The sequence below is a fragment of the Helianthus annuus genome, chromosome 4, assembly GCF_002127325.2.
Source record: "Helianthus annuus cultivar XRQ/B chromosome 4, HanXRQr2.0-SUNRISE, whole genome shotgun sequence".
Lineage (NCBI taxonomy): Eukaryota > Viridiplantae > Streptophyta > Magnoliopsida > Asterales > Asteraceae > Helianthus > Helianthus annuus.
The window spans coordinates 106,405,544-106,426,095 of record NC_035436.2 but is presented as its reverse complement, the minus strand read 5'-3'; the positions used below and the strand labels follow the sequence as shown (position 1 = coordinate 106,426,095).

At 35.5% G+C, this 20,552-nt stretch overlaps 2 protein-coding genes across 3 annotated transcripts; both read right to left on the bottom strand.

The window, feature by feature from the left end:
* Window positions 1-308: 308 nt before the first annotated feature.
* LOC110924921 (probable leucine-rich repeat receptor-like protein kinase At5g49770) lies at window positions 309-7,249 on the bottom strand. The gene is made up of 19 exons (XM_022168899.2): window positions 6,997-7,249; window positions 6,748-6,868; window positions 6,585-6,656; window positions 6,421-6,492; window positions 6,267-6,338; window positions 5,446-5,607; window positions 5,298-5,372; window positions 5,135-5,206; window positions 4,977-5,048; window positions 4,836-4,904; window positions 4,691-4,765; window positions 4,526-4,597; window positions 4,138-4,272; window positions 2,700-3,187; window positions 2,062-2,214; window positions 1,831-1,967; window positions 1,382-1,601; window positions 1,073-1,308; window positions 309-949 (listed from the first exon to the last, which is right to left on the bottom strand). Exons 1-19 carry the CDS (start codon window positions 7,070-7,072, stop codon window positions 476-478), a joined length of 2,853 nt encoding a protein of 950 aa, XP_022024591.1. The 5' UTR covers window positions 7,073-7,249; the 3' UTR covers window positions 309-475.
* Window positions 7,250-10,248: 2,999 nt separating this feature from the next.
* LOC110924907 (probable leucine-rich repeat receptor-like protein kinase At5g49770) lies at window positions 10,249-18,130 on the bottom strand. 2 transcript variants are annotated; one of them, XM_022168890.2, is made up of 19 exons: window positions 17,994-18,130; window positions 14,924-15,044; window positions 14,773-14,844; window positions 14,613-14,687; window positions 14,450-14,521; window positions 14,199-14,360; window positions 14,037-14,111; window positions 13,885-13,956; window positions 13,696-13,767; window positions 13,520-13,588; window positions 13,362-13,436; window positions 12,964-13,035; window positions 12,749-12,883; window positions 12,167-12,645; window positions 11,929-12,087; window positions 11,719-11,855; window positions 11,410-11,629; window positions 11,106-11,341; window positions 10,249-10,969 (listed from the first exon to the last, which is right to left on the bottom strand). In XM_022168890.2, the coding sequence occupies exons 2-19, from the start codon at window positions 15,022-15,024 to the stop codon at window positions 10,499-10,501; spliced, it is 2,754 nt and encodes a 917-aa protein (XP_022024582.1). In that variant the 5' UTR covers window positions 15,025-15,044; window positions 17,994-18,130; the 3' UTR covers window positions 10,249-10,498. The 2 variants fall into 2 exon arrangements, with proteins under 2 accessions (XP_022024582.1, XP_022024574.1); XM_022168882.2 differs by lacking the exon at window positions 17,994-18,130 and adding an exon at window positions 15,707-16,352.
* Between the last annotated feature and the right edge of the window lie 2,422 nt (window positions 18,131-20,552).

The following is a 20,552-nucleotide window of genomic DNA, read 5'->3' as shown; positions in this document are numbered from 1 at the left end:
ATCTTACCAAAGTTGTATTACGTATACGATGGGTGCGTTTAGTTAGAAGGGGAGTATTGTCACGTGTAATTCGATATTAGAAGCGGCATAGTGCCGTTTAGTTAGAAAGAAAGGACCGAAAATGAAAATAAGTATCTAACAACTCAACTAAACACTCACATGTTAGTTAGGTTTTTAATTGTACTTATAAGGAGGCCATTATCCACAATTATAAATAACTCAGGAATTGAGTAAAGCTCCACTCTCCCCGTAACTGCTTTCACTTTTGAATCACACGTAACACTGCGCGACATAGTAGTGTTATTACATTGGGCGAATGAAAAAATTGAATAGCTTCCAATATTATGTGTACAACGTATAAACAAATGCATAAAACCACTATAGTTTCTAGTTCTCATTTTACACAAATAAAAGAAAATAACAAAACATTTAACAATCCAACAATTCATGGAACTAGTTGCATGTGCAAGTATTTCTACTTGGGATCCAACTTTGCAGGGAAATGGTCACCGCTATAAGCAAAAAGACCGTCGTTAGTATAAGGATGTTCACTTCCCTTATTCGTGTAACCATAGGAAGCTGAATTTGATGCCGATTCAGCATTCGGGTTAAGACCCGCAACTTCCATAATGCTCTCAATCTCTTTCACAACTTCACTCATCGTCGGTCTTCGATCTCCTGTTTCTTCCACACACCGCAACGCGATGTCTACAAATCTTTCCAAACCTTTTAGTTGGGTGGACAAACCGATGGTCGGGTCAAGGACATCTTGTAGGTTGTATAGCTCTTTACTTCTATCCATTGCTTCTTTCACTTCTCTCACAATGTACTTCCCTTTCTCAATCGGGTTTCGTGCTGTTATTAGCTCCAACAATACGACCCCAAAGCTATAAACATCACTCTTTTCTGTCAGTTGGTTTGTCATATAATACTCGGGGTCCATGTAACCCTGCATCGAACCAAATGGCATACATTTTCGGATCATATTCTTAACATACATAACTTTGTTTTATTATTTAAAATGAACACTTGTTACAGATTATGAAACTAATTATCAAAAACATATACTGACCATTGTCCCTTTGACTTGAGTAGTAACATGAGTCCTATTCGCATCACCAAGTGACTTGGATAGCCCGAAATCTGCCACTTTTGCAACTAAGCGTTCATCTAACAAGATATTGTTTGTTTTGACATCTCTATGTATGATTGGAGGATCAGCAAGATCATGCAAGTATTGTAATCCTTTTGCAGATCCCAGTGCTATTCGAAGTCTTCTTATCCAATCCAGTCTAAATCCAGATCTCCCTGCGTGTATCAAGCATGTTAGAATATTAAATGAATATCTCGTGCTTAGCTGTAAATGAAATGATAAAGGTACCTGAAAGGCTGTCTTTGACGGTACCATTCACAATAAACTCATAAACCAACATTTGTTCACCTTGATCGAAACAGAAACCTACAAGGCTGACAAGATTCTTGTGATGAACTCTTGAAAGAAGTTCAATCTCAGTTTTGAACTCAAGTCCACCCTGTGTTGATCCCCGTGTAGCCCTTTTTATGGCGACTAGCTGCCCATTTGGTAGACTGCCTTTGTATACCTACACACAATAAATAAATAATCTCATCAACTCATTATGTAAAAAGACCAACGTTAATCATCTTCTTTGAACTCTATACATGTAGAGGTATCAATTTCAAACCCTTTACGTATATAAAGTACCATTGGGTTATCTTTATCCATATTGCATGAGACGGGTCAAATGAATATTTTTAAAGTCAAACCAGCCCGTCTGATCTGCCCACTTTTACACACATGTGCGGGCTTACCATTCCATATCCACCGGTTCCTATGTTGTTTATTTCTGAAAAGTTGTTTGTGTATTTGCTAAGCTCTTCAAAAGAGAAAGCTTTTGTTCCTTTCAACTGAGGGACTGCACCACTTCCATTGTTCTCATCCCATAATGCTACAAATTTTACAAGACAACCGATCAGAATCTGGATTATATATATTTAAAGGTAATCCAAACACTTAAGTTAGAGGATCATAGTAAATTATACCAAAAGGGCTGCTCTCGTGAGTCGTTCTTTCAGCTGAATCTTTTTTACGCAATACGTATATTCCTGCAAGCACCAATATTGCCACAAGCACACAACCACCAACAACCGATCCTATGATAACACCAGTGTTGGATGAATTTCCCCCTGATGCTCCTGTGAGACCACACAACATATGGTCTGATAAGTGACTAACTATACATAAATGTAAAGGAGAGGTAGGAAAATGGGCCTCAACTTGTAAAACTGTTTTTGCATATTAATTTCCTTAAAGTTGTCTAAAAAGCACATTCTTGTGTAATTATTTTTAAATCCTCACTAGTAAACTTTTAGGTTGAACAAAATTTGATATCGTGGCATTCAATATGTTTTTTGAATGTCACGTTATCAGATATTGATCAATTTAATTGTTAACAAGTCATTAATTATGTAAAAGCACATATAAATTAAATTAGCTTTATCGTATATTTTTTACAATTTGATGGAGTTTAATATAGCAAAAATGGATTCAGTGACTTTTTCGTAAAATAAATATAAATTATATTTGTTTTTTATGGTATAAATCCTAAAATAAGTTGAATGACCGTTACTTTTTAGTTCACAACTATATTTGTATACAGATTTAGAGTGGAAAAAAATACCAGCAGTGAAGTCATAGTTAGCAGCTTGGAAAAAGTAGGTCCCGAAGGTGTTGTTAGGCTTGAATGTTTGGTTACTAAGCGAGAACCCAACGTCTAGTAGCCCAGTTCTATTGAACCTCTGATTATCTGCAAATGGGAAAATCTGTACGATGATCCTGAGATAACCGTCCAATGTTTTGCTAGGATCCCGGAGCGAAACAGTGTCAACTGGCATTTGAGTGCTCCGGTAAAAATCATTCAGTTGACTACGGAGAGCTTCGTAGATAGCAGAATTTCCAAGGTCAGAGAACGAAGGAGCTCGGAAGAAAAGGCTTCCGGTGTAGGGATATGCACATCTACAGTTTGGACTTGAAATTTGACCTGACCTACATGAGGTAGGCGTGCAGCTGTTGGGTTGTGTCGAGTAAGGAGTATCAGTATTTGGCGGAATGGAGCAAAATTCGGCACCTGTATTTCCTGATTCCATACATATCGGATTTCCTACAAGTCTGCAGAAAAATCATAAACAGATCCCGTTTAGTTAAGGGTCTAAATGGGTCCGTACCAGTTTCAGGTCAAGCCCGTGTGTACGTTTAGCAAAATAGGTTAGGTTCGGACTAATATGGAGGTTGACCCATTTACACATCACTTTTTTTTTTTTAAATATGTTTTCATGTCATAACTTAACGTGATTAGGTTTTTTGGTGCAAATGTTTAAAAATTAAAAGAGAAATTGACATCAACTTTTGTAATTCAAACAAAATTGTTCTATATATATTTATATTTGTGTTGTCAATTTCTAGTTTTAGAGTATTAATGTGCAAAAAAAACGAAGTGGTCAGGTATTTTGTTGCAAAAAACCTAAACGGGTATGGATTGACCCGTTTACACGAAAATTATTTCTTAAACATGTTTTCATGTCATAACTTAAAGTGGTCAGTTAATTTATCGTAATAATTTAAAAACTAAAAGAGAGATTGACATCAACTTTTGTAATATAAACAAAATTGTTTTGTATTGTGTTGTAAATTTCTAATTTTAGGTTAGGTTCGGATTGACCTTGAGGGTCACAGGGTGACCCATTTACATGTCAATTTTTAAATGTGTTAGAGTGGTCAGGTATTTTGATGCAAAAGTATAAAAGTTAAAAGAGAAATTTACATCAACTTTTATAATTTAAACAGAATTGTTTTATATACATTTCTAATTTTAGAGTATTAATGTGCAAAAATAAACGAAGATTAAAGATTAAAAAAATCTTGGTTAAACTAGTCATGTTCGTGTCAGTCCTTTAAGACCCTTTTGGTTCACGAGTCAATAACGATTTTCAGGTTCGTGTCAAGTCGACCCCCCAGCCACGAACATGACCCGTTCAGCATCCTAAGTTTTAGTTGCTCAAGTTAGGAAAGAGGGCTTTTTTTTTTCTGGAAAAGATGACATTGAAATGAGAAAAACTCACATTACTACAATACTGTTTTGGCCGCTTTGTTGGAAGACATCAATTTGATTATTCTGCAAATTGACCTGTTGTAGTTGGTTGCTTTGGCTACTGCCGAGATCCAAGCTGCCATTTAGTCTGTTGTCACTTAAATCACTGACGAAAACATGGGTTTCAAATCGTAAGTATTTCAACAAGTAATACAAACGGACCCGTTAAAATTCCACACATAGCAAGCTATTGGTAGGGTATGGGGAGGGTGAGATGAGGGCACACCTTTCCTCTATATCCCAGGAGATAGAGAGGTTGCTCCCACTAACACCCCCGGCTCCAATAGACTACCAATAATCAAAAGTGATGATAAACTACTAATAATATAACTATAAAAACCGACAAACTCTCAACTTACACATTTTGTAAATTAGGGATGCGGAAAAGGTCACGCGGCAGCCGTCCTACAAGGCTTGTCCTGTTCATGTTACTGTAAAGTAGTAGTATAAACAGGTAAGTAATCTGCCATTTTGGTTCAAAAAAAGAGAGATTTAAATGGTGAATTAAGATGGATATTAATTACAGTGTGGTCAAAGACTGTAAAGTTGAAAACCAAGAAGGAACGTCCGACTGATCAAAAGTATTGTTGCTTAAATCCCTGAAACCCGACATTGTGAGATCAGGATATGTAGTCAGGAATGAGTTGGCTGAAAATGAATCCGACTTACAGATAGTTGAGGGAAGTCAAACCAGTCAAATCAGGCACAGGACCCGTCAGTAGATTGTTTGAGAGGAACCTAAATGTAAGTTTATCAGAAAATGAATTGAAACGGAAGCATTAACCAAGTCAAAGTTCTTCTTATGCTTACAGCTCAAATAGACCGGTAAGGTTGTTGATGTTTGATGGAACATTCCCGGTTAAAGCGTTTCTATCAAGACGTCTGATATCACATGAAAAAACGACATTAAAATATGAAGGGTATAAAATCATGAAATACTAACCAAATCTCTGTATAAAGTCACTCACACAACTTCTAGTGTTCTCACAAGCCCAAGCGTGTCGGGGATGGTGCCTGTAAGCTGGTTGTTTTCAAATAGACTGCATTGTAAAAACACGAAAGAAAGAAAGTAAGTCAACCGAGTGTGATATATCAGGGGAGAATAAGATAGTTTGTTATGATGAAACATACAGATGAATTAGTTTCATATTTGAGTGAAAGAGCTGTTCTGGGATAGCACCCGAGATCCTATTCCCTCCAAAATGGCTGAAAACAGACATAAGTGAGCACTAAATAAATATATTTACTAAATGATTTGATTTGGAAAAAATAAACATACAAGTGAAGAGCATTAGTCAGCATATCAAGTCCAGGAGTTGTCCCACTAGAAACTGGTATGCTTCCGGTGAGCTGGTTATCAGCTAGATCCAACCAGTAAAGAGTTGAAATGTTACCAATGGAAGGCGGAATCGATCCCGAGAAACGATTCAAATTCAGAGACCTACACAGTGCATAATGTTGAATTATGGGCAAACTAATCACTCTTAACTTTCGTTAAAAACTTGAATATCGTAAAATGGCCGGCCAGTCATGGAAAAATGAGTTTGGACAAAACCGATACTTTTGTTTGTTTGTTTATTTATTTATTTTAAAATATGGCCCCTCATACTAGCCAATATCGTACTTTGTGCTCGTAAAGAGCATTTAGCTTTGCGTTTTGTTACCCCGTTAGGGACTTGAAGCTGAAATAATTTTTCATCCAAACAAGCTTAACTGTGATGCCCATTTCTTGTTAATAATTGCTTAAGGTCAGGGTAGGGTTGACTCAACTTTTTTTCTTTTGTAGTAGTTTGTGTCATAAATATAAGTAAAAAAGTTATGTGTTTGAAGTTAACATATACTAACTTGTTTAAAACAAAATGGTTTAGGATATTTTATACCCTATAAATACACTTTAGATGGGATTAAACTCTTAATTGTTTCCTTTTATGCTCGTTTTTTTCCGGCCATAAAAGGGGAGTTGAACGAAAAAAATATGTGATAGTTAAAGATGAATCAAGGGGCTTGTAGGCGAGCGGTATTAACTATAATGTGGTTTGTTGTAGATTTAAAAGTAGGTTTAGATGAGCGGATATAAAAGAGAGGAAAACAACAACTTACATAAAGACGAGATTTTCTAGATTCCCAAGGGTTTCTGGAAGTGGACCAGTAAAATCACAATCAACCAAGAGTCTAACAACCAAGAAAAAACAAAAATCAATTTAACATCTAAAGAACATAGCCTCGGATCATTTTGATCATTAAAATTACTCACAAATTTGTTAGTTTCTTCAAGTCTCCAATTCGTGGAGTCAGAGACCCGGTCAATTGGTTGTAAGAGAGATCTCTGCATACCAAAAAAAAAAAAAAAAAAAAAACAATAAAAATGTGCTTTCAATATCCCTGCAAAATCTAGGATCCAGTTAACGGAAAACTTACAGAATCTGCAATTCAGTTAACTGCCCGATGTCTCCGGAGAGGGTACCAGTCAAACCCATGCTTGCCAATGTTCTATAATAATAATATTAAAATATATCACATACTGTGCTGACTGCTTAAAGAAGCTAGATAAATGATGTTAATGCCAGACAGAATGACTCACATGGAGATGACGCGCGAGTCTCTGCACCTGATCCCGTCCCACCCGCTACACGGGTCGGGATTATCCTCCCAATTGGGTGGTGTATTGTCCATTGAATCTTTCAGAGCTCGCAGAATTGTACCTGCCATCATCAGATTCATATGGGTGACAATGGAAAAATATTCATATATTGTATAAAGTGGTGTTCGCCAGATCATACTGTCCGGACATCAAACAAGAATTGATACTATGAAAGTAATAGAACAGTACCATCATCGTTTTGTGCTGTTGAAAACCAAAAGCAGATGAACAGAAACAGAAGAAATTGGTGTATTCTTGCTTCCATTTGAGAGTTGAATCATGAACCGGAAGACAAATGATGAAAATGGAGAAGGAAACCGGATTAAATGAGATATTTTGGAACACAATTGGAGGAAGTTTCTGTCAGACAGCAGCGCTGAATTAATTAATTAATAGAGCGTGCAGCAGTCGTTTACTATTCCTTCTTTGAATGGAGATTAGGAGGATTAGTTTTACTAATTATTTCATGACAATGATAAAACAACAACAACAATTGATATTGATATTTGTTTTAAATTGCTTTGTCCGACTTTGATTTCTAGTTGGGTGCCCGGGTGGGACCAATTCAAGAATAAGTCGTATGTACATGGACACCTTTTGCATCAAAAACACTTTGTTTATTATATATTTGCCGGTCAATTAATAATATAAATATTAGTAGATAATAGGAGGTTTGGATATTATTTATTTAGTTAAAAATTTGGTTTAATAATCACCGCTGATAAATATTGTAAATATTAAAATTTACATGTTGATTAAATAAATAAATAATTAAGAAAATAACAAGATAAGAACGCTTATAAACTTAACCAAGTACAATGAGGCATCCTTCATGTAGGGATGGATAGGTCATGTAATCATCTTTCGTCTAATAATTTTTTAATAAAAATTCTAACTACTGATAAAAAAGAAACATGATTTAATCTTCCACGGTAGTATTGGTTAATTATTAGTGGAAGAGGGCTAAAGCTCTTTTTAAAAAGATTTTAAACAATATGACGTAGTGTTTATTAGTTTTGAATATGATATTAGATGACTGACTAGTTGGGTTAGTTTTAAGGAAGAATTCAATTTATCCATCGGCTTTTTGAGACACGTATATGAAGACGTGGTCTTGTTTACACACACCAACTTGTTATTTCTTTATTATCATTAAATGTTTGAATCCAATATGAAAGTTCCTAGTTGTGTTGGCTACAACTTTGGTCAAATAAGTTTTACAAAAAGCTTGGCTATCTAACGTTGAAAAACCCCATAATGAAATTTAATAGGTTTGTTCATTTCAACTTGTGCTAGAATTAGATTGCTATTTTATTTTATTATATCTTCCGGTTATGTATTGGAATAGAAAAAATATCTATTTATTAAATCAAATCCAGGTTTGAATTATGTTTTATTGTCTTATCTTTAGCTACTACATTAATCTACAGACGGAACTAGACAAATCATGAAGTTCATTTAATAATGTAGTCTTGCTTTTAATTAAACACAAATAAAGAGTTCAATACAACCAACATTCCAATGTAACAAGTTAGATCAAAATTCAATTTTTCACATTATATATAGGAGTAGGTTTAGTATCTGATTAAAACACGTTTATCCATTCATGATGTGTTGAGTAGAAGCAATAATAATGTCTTCAAATATGCAGAATAAACGTTTTGTTTCTTGTTGATTTCCATAGAACAATAAGGGTACGTTTGGTTCGATATAATTCAATGGAACTAGAATCTTAATTGCAACTCTTAAAGTGTTTGCTTCTCAGAATTTATTGGAATTCAAATCCCAATTCTATTCTTGATGTGTTTGAGTGGTAAAGGAATTGGATTTTGAATTCTTAATGAACTAACTTAGAATCCCGTGTATTACACGGGTTGCGTAAATTTAATTTTATATGATAAATAATAAAAAAGATGTATCTTTTATAAAAACTCGTATATTGCACTCGTATATAAGTATTGGGCACCGAACAAGCCTTCGTAAATTCCATAAAAAGGCCTTGCGGATATCACCGATGGATCTGGACTCTAACCAGCTGAACTGGTGCATAGAACCCTTGTAAGAAGGATCGAACATTGATTCTTAAATGATTTTTCAAACTCAAACCCTATGATCCTCGATTGTAAGGTTTCGTGGGTACAGGGTCGAACAAGGACTTACCGTGCTTAGTTACATGGTTTTGAATTATTTGTAGCATGTAATGGGTTGGGTTCTATTAGATAACAGTTTGTTAGTTGTATCTTTGTGTAATATTTATATTCTTCCATCTGTAGTTGAGGAGATCATCAAGAGTTAAATCATTCAGGTTCCTTTGTTATCATGATCATGCCATTAATGGCATTAACAGACGGTATACTCCTATTGAACATGTGGTTGAATTTTGAATCAAGAAAGTTTAACCTGATTTTATTTACTTTATACTACAAGATACCAAAGTGAATCTCATATTGTAGCATTAATAGAAATACAAATTCATTTTCATAGTTTCAATATCCTATCTTTAGATTACTTTAGGTTCAGATTAGATTGGACCGTGCATAAAATGACAGTAAAGTTTTGCAAAGAAAAGTAGCAAGATCTGCTACTAAAACTAATATCTTTGAGTACAATAAATCTGAATTAACTTGAAGTCAAAATTAAATAATTATAATTAATATAAAATTAATTAACAAAATACTAAACGAGTCGAGCTCGAGCCGACGGCGAGCTTGAAAAATTACTTATGAGCCGAGCTCGAGGTTTTAAAGTCATAGCTTGAATCGAGCTGAGCTCGAGCTTTCATATGTTAAACGAGCTCAAGCTTGGTTAAGCTTGGGCTCGGATCGTTTGCACCCCTAGCACTTTTCCTGCATGATGGGACACAAGTTTAGGTTGGTTGTAATGGAGTTTAATTTGTTATTGAAGATAAAAAAATGCTTTAAAGAACACGAGAATGTGTGGGTTATTTTTATTTCAGTATTACTTAAAAGGGTATAATAGTAAAATTGTCACTTTCCTTTCTTTTCCTCTCCACTCGGGAATGCAAAAAAAAAAATGTTTATTTTGCTTTCTTTCCTTTCCTTTACTTGAAACTCTGAAACACACAATAATTTTTATTTGTTCCTTTCTTTTCTTTTCTTTTCTCTACTAAACTCTACTTTTCTTTTCTTACTTTTATTAAACTCGGGAACACAACCAAAGCGAGGGGTAGCACACAAATAACCCAAACCTAACATACACCAAAACAAACACACGAAGCTACCTGAGGCTACAACTTTATAGAAGAAGAAAGACACCAAACTAAATTACGAGCCAATACTAGTTAAATTAAACCTGCACCAAGACTCCAAGGTCCTGTGACTTCCAGACAACCACAGGGACGCAAATTGCAATTTACTTTTTAAAATACTTCTTTCCAATACACCTGAATATCACGAATCATACATGCATATACAATTCATGTTTGCAAACACTTGTCGTCATCATTAAAATCACATCGTTCATTTTGTTACCGGTGAATACAATAACTATAAACCATATATCTGGAGTAAACGATTTTGGAATTCCACGCATTAAAAACACGTACACACGATTTTCGACCCAGGTCTCTTTTAGCTAACTTTTCAACTCACCCGGTTGACACATTTAGGAATAAAAGCATAGCCCAAAACAATCCATTTACGAAGGGGTTAAAATTGCCACCTTCTATTAATTATTTGGCCTCTAAATCTGCAGGTAGAAGGCCTCCACTATAGGAAAAGTCATTCAAATAAGGATGATTGTTTCCCTTGCTTTTCCCTTCATAACTTTCTGATGTGGATGTGGACTCAGCATCTGGATTAATTCCCGCCATTTCCATTATATTTTCGATCTCTTTCACAACGTCACTCATTTTAGGTCGTCGGTTTCCGGTTTCTTGCACACATCTCAATGCAACATCCACAAATCTCTCCAAACCCTGCAGTTGCTCAGTGCTCAAACTGAGGATCGGATCGAGAACCTCGCGGAGGTTATGTAAGTCTTTTTCGGTGTCCATTGCTTCCTTCACCTGCCTCACAATGTACTTGCCTTTCTCAATCGGGTTTCTTGCGGTTATTAACTCCAGCATTACTATTCCAAAGCTATAAACATCACTCTTTTCGGTCAATTGTTGAGTCATGTAGTATTCAGGATCCATGTAGCCCTGCAACAGTTTGACCCGTTTGTTAAATTTAAAACTAATCAATCAATAAAGTCAGATCCAAATAATCAGATTATATTTGATTCCTCCTAGTTCCATATCCAAACACTCCCTGATAATAGAAAGAAACTTGACTAACCATGGTCCCTTTAACCTGAGTCGTGACATGTGTCTGGTCACCCTCACCAAGCGGTTTGGAAAGACCGAAATCAGAAACTTTGGCGTTTAAGCGTTCATCAAGTAAAATATTAGTTGACTTAACATCTCTATGTATTATGGGCGGATCGGCAAGTTCATGCAGATACTGCAAACCTCTTGCAGCTCCAAGTGTTATTTTAAGTCTTCTCATCCAATCCAACCTTATCCCAGTCCTCCCTGTTCAAATAGATTAATGTAGTTTTTTCATATTATATATAATATTTTACGAAATAAAGAAATAATACCTGAAAGGCTATCCTTGAGGGTACCGTTAACGATAAACTCATAAACCAGCATCTGTTCGCCTGCATCGAAACAGAAACCGACTAGACTAACAAGATTCTTGTGATGAACCCTTGAAAGAAGCTCAATCTCTGTTTTAAACTCAAGTCCTCCCTGAGTGGATCCATGCTGAGCTCTTTTAATAGCAACCAATTGCCCATTTGGAAGACTCCCTCTGTAGACCTGCACATTATAATAAGCAAAAATATTTACCAACTTTGGTCCATCAAGTGACAAAAAAAAAAGTCAGTTTCCATATTTATATAACTAACCATCCCGTAACCGCCAGAACCCACGTTGGCTGCTGCGCTAAAATTGTTTGTGCATGCCTTAAGCTCTTCAAATGTGAAAGATCTTGCCCCTTTTAGTTGAGGACGGCCGCCACTCCCTTTATCAGGATCCCAAGAAGCTGCAAGAGTATATCTAATTGTTAGCCGTCTTCTGATAGTGCCTTTTTTTTTTTTTTTTTTTTGCGCACATACCAAAAGGACTGTTCTTGATGATAGCTCTCTCAGCTCTTCCTTTCTGATGGTAAGCATAAATTCCAGCGATGACAACAAACAACACTAGAACACAACCACCAACTGATACTCCAATAATAGCTCCAATGCTCATTGATTTATGTCTTCTTTTGGGTCCGCCTGTAAGCAGTAGCAAGTGATTCGTGGTTACTCGAAACATAGATTAGACACTCGTTGGGAGGAAACAATTTAGATGTACCTGAAAAGGAATCATAGTTGTCGGCAATAAAAAAGTAGGGTCCAAAAGCGTGTGGAGGTTTATAAGTTTGGTTGCTAAGCATAAATGCTATCCGCGTAATTCCCGTCCTATTGAAACGTTCATCACCAGATGGAAAAATATTGAGGGTTAAATCGAGGTAGTCATCTGCATTCTTGGTGGGGTTACCCAGTGAAACCGAGTCCACTGGGAGCTTATGCATTTCAAAAGAAGTCATCATGGAACTCTGAAGGGATGTAAAGATAGTTGAATTGCCCAGATCAGAAATGGAAGGAGCGCGGAAAACTAAGGTTCCAGTATATGGATATGAACATTTACAATTTGGGCTTGAAACTTGATACAAACCACAGGTTGCAGGAATACAATTGTTGGGTGGTGTTGAATATGTGGAGTTGGATTCTGTGGAATGCTCACAAAATGATTCTCTTGCATTTTCCGTACAAATTGGATTGCCGGTCAGTCTGAAAAAGAACGCAAATGCATTAGTAGTTGTAGGGTATCCGCTTCTTTGTGTGATACATAAATGTTTTTGGGCAAAGAAGTAGTCATTCATATAAAGCATACATGAGATTTTTAGGGTATCCGCTTCTTTGTGTGAAGCCTAAAATGTTATTATTGCTCATATCAATGAGCCGAAGATGGTTGCTATAGGAAGCTCCAAAATCCAGGGTGCCATTAAGCTTGTTGTCTCTTAGTACCCTGTAAAAAATGGGAAATTTTTTAGTTTAGAAAATGAAACTGTGACATGATGCGATGAAATAAATAACGATGCCACTCACACAGTGTCGAGCTGTGGAATGCTAAAAAACTCAACGGGTACTTCTCCTTGAAGCCCTATTTCTTGCATCATCCTGATATTTCAAATTAACAAACAACAAGTAAATTGAGGTGCTGCAGAAAATTTCCAAGATATGATTTTACAATTCAAAGCAATGTACAACGTTCTACATGCGGAAGAGTTAGTCTATCTCAAAAGCAGACCATTAGTAAGTTTGTTAAATATTGTAGTATCGGGTGTGTGTGCTTGTCAACTTTCGAAGGAGCTTTGTCCAATTTCTAAGATTATTATCCTTTTAATACAACAAAAAATATGTCCGGTTCATATCAGAAGAAGTACCATATTTATCATGAAACGAAATGTAGAACGATTGATCATGTAAGAGGAAGAGAAATGTACAATGTTGTTAGAGACTGCAAGGATGAAAACCATGGAGGAATTTTTGAAGCTATAAAAGAATTATTGCTCATGTCCCTGCAATGAAGTTTTGCAGAACAATTATTTGCTTGATAAGTTTATGGTAAAATTATTAAAACCAAACAACATTGGGCGCTTACAAATAGTTTAAGACTGCCATGCCAGTTAGATTGGGCAACGGGCCATCCAATTTGTTGTTGGATAGAAACCTACAAAAAATAAGTAAAACGTTTTCTTGGTGAGTTAAGAATATGCAAATACCAGGATAAATATGATTACTTTTTTTTTGTTTGAAGATCTATGTTGGCCAACTTACAACTGGTTGATCAACGTGAGATTGTTGATATTTGACGGGACATCTCCACTTAACTGATTTCTGTCTAATCGCCTGTTTTACATATGCAAAGTTTAAGTTATTAATTAATATAAACTACTAGAGGTAAATTTACCACCTCTACAAATGTTTGTAGTTTTCAGCATGAAATAGCCAAAGAAAGATACTCACAAGACCTCGAGAGTCTGAACCAATCCTAATGTCGAAGGAATGGTGCCTGTTAACTGATTATCTTCAAATAGCCTGCTCAATTAACTTTAAATCAACCCAAGATAACAATCACATCTCAAATCGGTAATCAAACAAGGTTTACGATAACATACACATGTTTAAGTGTCATTTTTGAACTAAAGAGCTGAGGTGGTATTTCACCTGAGAGTTGATTCTTTCCAAAGTGACTGCGATTAAATGCAAAAGAAAACCATAATTTGAGATTCTTTAATTGCTATAAGGATAATTGAATGAAAATACCGAAACTACCGTACAAGTGCTTTGCATTGACCAACAAATCAAGGCCCGGGGTGGGTCCATCAGAAACGGGTATAGATCCACTAAGTTTGTTATCAGCTATATCCAACCAATAAAGTTTAGTAAGCTTCCCGATTGATGGTGGAATTCGTCCTGTGAAGCCATTAGAATTCAAGGCCCTGCAAATAATTACAGAACAAAAAAATAAGGGGAGCCTTCTCATCTTTCTAATATCATATGACCTAAATACCCTTTTCAAATTACTTACAAGTAGCTCAGTTGGGGCAGAGATCCTAGTGAGTCTGGAAGTGGACCGTTGAAACCACAACCAACCAGAATTCTGAACAGAATTTAAAAACAAAGCTGCGTATGTCATCCACGAAGCATAAACTGTAAAGTGGTAATTCGTGAACTTAAAGAAAAGTCCTTACAAACTTGATAACTTGTTTAAATTACCAATGTCTGAAGTAAGAGATCCTGTCAGACCCTTATTGTAAGACAGATCCCTACATGTCAGTCACATTAATTCATAAAATTTGAAATTCTATTGCAAGGAGATTAAAACAAGAATAGTTTAGGTAGGAGACATACAGCATTTGCAATTCAGATAATTGTCCAATGTCTCCAGAAATCTCACCACTTAAATTGATGCTTGCTAAAGTGCTGAAATGGAAGGGATTACGGCGTATATATTATAAATCAACAAAGTTGGATGGTCATCAATATATGTGAGAAAGCTCACATCGATGTGACACGTGAATCAGTGCAGGTAATTCCATCCCATTTGTCCTCACATGGATCAGACCCGACCCAACTAGGTGGTGTATTCTTCAAATTATCCATAAGAGCTTGTAGATATACAACTGCATAATAGAGTTATTTTCTATATCTGGATAAATCTTCAGCTAGTAAAACAAGAATGTTCTCACAAAAAGAATGGGAAAGTTATTCTATATTCACTTGATCCCAAGGAAATAAATATTTGGCCCCAAACATTTTAACAATGAGAATAACTCATCAGTTTATGTAAACAATACTAAATAAACTTAATAAATCTTTATTGTCCTGAAAAAACAATCTTATTTCAAATTTTAACTTCAAGAAAAAGAGAACGGCATTCTAAGACAACAATTCTTCTTCAAAAGAGTAGATGAAGTGGCAATTTGCTGACTTATTCAGTCAACGTTAAACTTGAGCAAAACGGTTGTCCTCATATTCATTTTGAATTGGACTTGTTAAGTGGCTTTGGAGAGGTTCATATAAGAAACATTAGGATATTAGGAATAATAATATTTGATTTATAGAAGATACATTTTAAATTAGACTTACCTAAAAGAGTAATAATTTGATGATTAAGAAAATACTTTATAAAAGAAAGCATTGTAAAAGCATAGTTGGTGTTCTAAACTTTGTTAAACTACTAAAATAGAATGAAAGCAATAAAACTCAGTTAACCCATGATGAAACTAAAACCCGAAACATTCTTGAAACATATGTGATACGATCGATGAAATAAAGAACTTACTATCTTGATTCTGACCAGATGCAAGCAATACATGTATGAATAATACTAGCACAAGTAACAGCTTAATTCTTATATCCATTTCTTAAGGCAGTAGTATCAGGAACCTCAATTTTCACAAACCATGCTACAAAAATATATGAAGAGTCGAAATACAATGCAGAAGAAGAAAATAACCAGATTTTTTAAGTGTATAATTGGCCCACTGGTATTATTACTGCCCCACTGCACCAATGTCTAAATGCCCTACCACTTGCATACTTCTTCAAACTCTTTTTATGACTAGTGATGTGTAACTGATAGTGATTAGTTTCATAATTAATTTGTTCTGATCAACAGTTATAGACACTTAAACCCTAGTCAAAACTCAACAACTCTTTAAATTGTGAAAATGCCCAGCTTAGATGCCGACAGAACCCAACTGTTTGCTAAACGCGTTCACGGGTCAACACGAAATTGACCAAAACCCAACACTTTCATGATGGTTTGATGTTGTGTTATTGTGTCTTGTCTGAAATTCACACCCATATATACTAGGGAAAACATGCTCTATCCATTTAATTAATGGTATTATTATTAGTATAAAACCTTTTCTATTTGAATATGGTAAGGAATTACATGAGCAAAATGACTTCAGATATTACAGGTGCTTAATTGGTTAGATACACCATGAACATATAGAAATTAATTTTTAAGAGAAGATATCATGAGTGTTGTAAGTAACTAACTAAACTACTCAATCAAATCACATTAGAATTTTCTACATGGTAGTGTATATTTTAGACAACGATAAAAAAAATATAAAATGTCTGAGAGTCAATATGTTTTTACTAGGGAAGAGAATGTTTAAAACTAAAATCAGTTGTAAACTCGACTATTAATAAAGGTTAGGTGATATTTAGGTGTAAAAAGTAGTTGTTCAAAAAAAATGTAGTTGTTACTACCATATATCCATAAACATATACATATATATAGATGGATTCCTAATTTAAAAGTTGTAGTCAACATGTAAGACTAAATGGGGGACATAGAAACTTACAAAAAGCAATTCACGTGCCTAGTAAAATGAATACATGTTCACATCCTAACCAATAACTACTACATATTCAATAAAGCAATTGTATAGTAATACCACCACTTCAATTAGAAAGAAAAAAACAGAACATTGAAAAATAGAGGTAAACTTGCACTTTAAGGCAGATTTGTGGGTTCAAAAAGGATATGACTTATGACTACACCCCAGTTTCAAATAAAAAATCATTTTTGACTACAAAAGTCAACAAGTCAATGGATTCACAAGAGGACCACTTCAAAGTTAAAACCATTGATGCTTTTATCCTTTCTTCAATTCATTTTTCTTCAAAGTCTCCCACCAACACAAAGTTCTACTGCTATAACCTAAAAAGCACATTTTGAAAACTAAATTCCTGTTTTGTGGATGGAAATTAAATTACCTACAAACAAGGGTACAGAGAACATCCGTAATGGTTAATGCCTCCCATAAGGGGCATTTTCCGCCACATCAGCATCATAACGCCCAATCAAAAAATGTGTAACACTTTAATGCCCTTTCAATCATTACTTTCCAATTATTTTCTACTCATTTGGCGTTATACCTCCCTCTTCACATCCCTATAACGCCCCAATTCAAACCCATTAGACCACCAGTAGTGGTAAGGATTCTGGCGTTTTTTTCCCCCAATAACGCCCAACAACGCCGAGCCCCCACCCCCGGGGCGTTTTCCGGTGTTGTTTAGCAAAAAAAAGCCACCGGCGTGATTTGAAACACGCTAGATGAATTTTGAAACCACCAATCACAGCTATCTTCTTTAGGTTTGACCAATACCTTTTTTTGGTTAGTTTTTTTATTTTATTTAATTGTTTACACCCTTTTAACCTAATGCCCACATCCCACTACGCCCATTTTAGAAAAACGCCCAATAATGTCCCTTGCTGACTGTACTGCCACATGGCGGAAAACGCCCAAGGGTGGGGGCATTATTCACCCTTACCACTTATCCATGGTCTGAGGTCAGACAACTTGTAAATTGAATGACCTAGATATTATTTTGCAACTTGATCCCTAAATATCTGAAGCAATTAACTGCGTAAAGCCAACTGCTATGGCTATGGCAGAGTACAATGTTTGGAACACGGGGTACAACAGCATAAAGCGTGAAAGATATCACATTTAATGGTGGTGATGATACAGAGCAATCGGAGTAGGTTGATGAGAGAGTTGAGATGTGGACATTCATATTCATATTAAATGCGAAACTAAGATACGTACAGTAATTTGTATGGATGAATCTACTACACTCGAGGCCAGGGTTTCTTCATCTTTCCCCATCCGATCGACCTCCATTGTTGCTAGCTACACGATGCAACGTTTGTTTGTTGAATCCCCAGTTCAAAATTATGTTTGGAGGTTTTTTATATGATGGAGCACCAGACAAACTATTTTTTGTTTTTAACTACTGTGTTCCAGAGTTTACTAACGGAAGGAAACGAAAAGAAACAAAAAGAAAGTAAAAATATTTTTTGTTCCAGAGTTTCATTTAAGAAAGGAAAAGAAACGAAAATAAACATGTCGTGTTCCTAAGTTTCATTTAAAGAAGGAAAAGAAAGGAAATGACAGGAAAACTTGGCTAAATTCTTTAATTTTTTATTCCTTCCGATTTGGAAGGAAACGGTGGGAAAGATATCTTTTTTTTCCTTTCTCATCCTTTCCTTTCTCACTTTTGCTTTCTTTTCTTATCCCTCGTTAAGTTAACTCGGGAACAGAGGGCACTCTCGGGGAGAGGGTGCGGTGACCCCATTCCCCGATCGGGAACACCGCCGCCATCACCGCGGGGACCCGATTCGGGGAGGGTCTTCGGCACTTCTTCACCGCGTTGAATTGGCACGATGTTTGAGGAACGGCTACATTTGCAACGGTTGAATTTTAAAAAAAAAAAATCACTTTTTAAACAAATATAAATAACCACACCCACCACTAATTTTTTATACTCTCAAACCACACCCTAAGGGTAGTCAATCACCCTAGGGTGTTTGAGTGAAATTCTACCCAATAATATTATGTCATGTCAACTCCCCATTCTACTCTCTATTTTACACTCAATCACTAGGTATAGTTAAACACCCCTCAATTAAAAAAAAAAAAAAAAAAAAAAAAAAACTTGATTGGTCTCTCCTCTCTCCTTTCCTCTCAACACAATCAGGGACTACACACCGAATTCCACACCCTCTCTCCAACTCAAACACCCAAGTTAATCAAGTGGGGGTGGTCACCGATCGGTGACCACCACTCCCCGCCTAAGTCACCGCTCCTTATACCCTGTACCCTAACAATATCTCTACCCGAAAAATAGTACGCATAGGTTTTCTACCAGGTTTTGGCTAAGTTTTAATTCCTTCCTGGGAAGTGCAAGTATTTTAGAAGAAAGAAATTAGTTGTTAAAAAAATATGATAGGTTTTTAAAAGAATCCACGAGTCGTGTTAGATACGTTAGTCGGACATAACATGTATACTAACTTCTTAGCACAAGCACGTGTAATATTTTATATTAGCGACCATAATTATATATTTATATAGGGTGGAGTTATTGTAAAAAAGACTAAAAGTGTGAGAAAGGTAAGAAAGAATCTCAACCATTATATCTAAATTAATTGAAAAGGGTATGATTGTAAATGCATTAACAAATTCAAATATGGTAATCCTTGATTTAAGGATTTGGAGAGAGAAAATCCTTGATTTAAGGAATTATAACCGTCCATAACATCATTCATATTAATTTTTTTTGCATCATTCACAGAATCAGAGCATGTTCATGACATGGTGTTTTAAAAAAATTCATAGTTCAATTCATGGTGTTTTTACAAAATAATATAACACCATTCAGTAAACAAAAAACACCATTCAGAAATAAAATAACACCATTCAGAAACAAAAAACACCATCCAGTAAACAAAAAATAACATCATTCAGTAAACAAAATAACACCATTCAGTAAATAATATAACACCATTCAGTACAAGAATATAACACTATTCAGTAAATAAATATAACACCATTCGGAAAAAGAAAAATACACCATTGAGAAACAAAATAACACCATTCAGAAAAGAATAACACCATTAAGTAAAAAATAACACCATTCAGTAAAAAATAACACCATTCATAAAAGATAACACCATTCAGTAAAAAATAACACCATTCAGTAAAAAATAACACCATTTAATAATCCTTACATCTCTGTATCATCTTCTTCTCCGCTGCCGGCACCACCACTGCCGGTCCGCCACCGCCGTCGTCGAACACAACCACCCGACAGTAAAATCTCATGGTTCCCAACCGCAGCCGTCGTCTAACCCAACCACCCGCCGCCGTCGAACCCAACCACTACCGGCCCGCCACCGCCGTCGTCGACCACCACTGCCGGTCCGCTTCCGATTGATGTTTGATCTTCTGATTGACGTTTGATCTTCATATTGATGTTTGATTTTCAGATTCGTGATGTTTGCAGGGATTATGTTCTGAATATGGAAGAAGAAAGAGAGAGAAAGAGAGAAATTAGGAACGTATGATAGAGAGAGAACGAAATTGCAGGGATTTTGGATTGAATTGATTTACAAAATGAAGATAAAAAGACACAATTGCCCCTAGATATTTCAATTCAATCCAAATCAATATAAATATTTTACATTTTGGTCCCTATTGATCTCAACCATTAGATCAAAAGATCTAATGGCTGATATTCTTTTTTACATTTCTCACACTTTGGGCCTTTTTTACAGGATCCTAACTCTATTTATATAACATAATTATGTTTGAATTATCCATCAAATA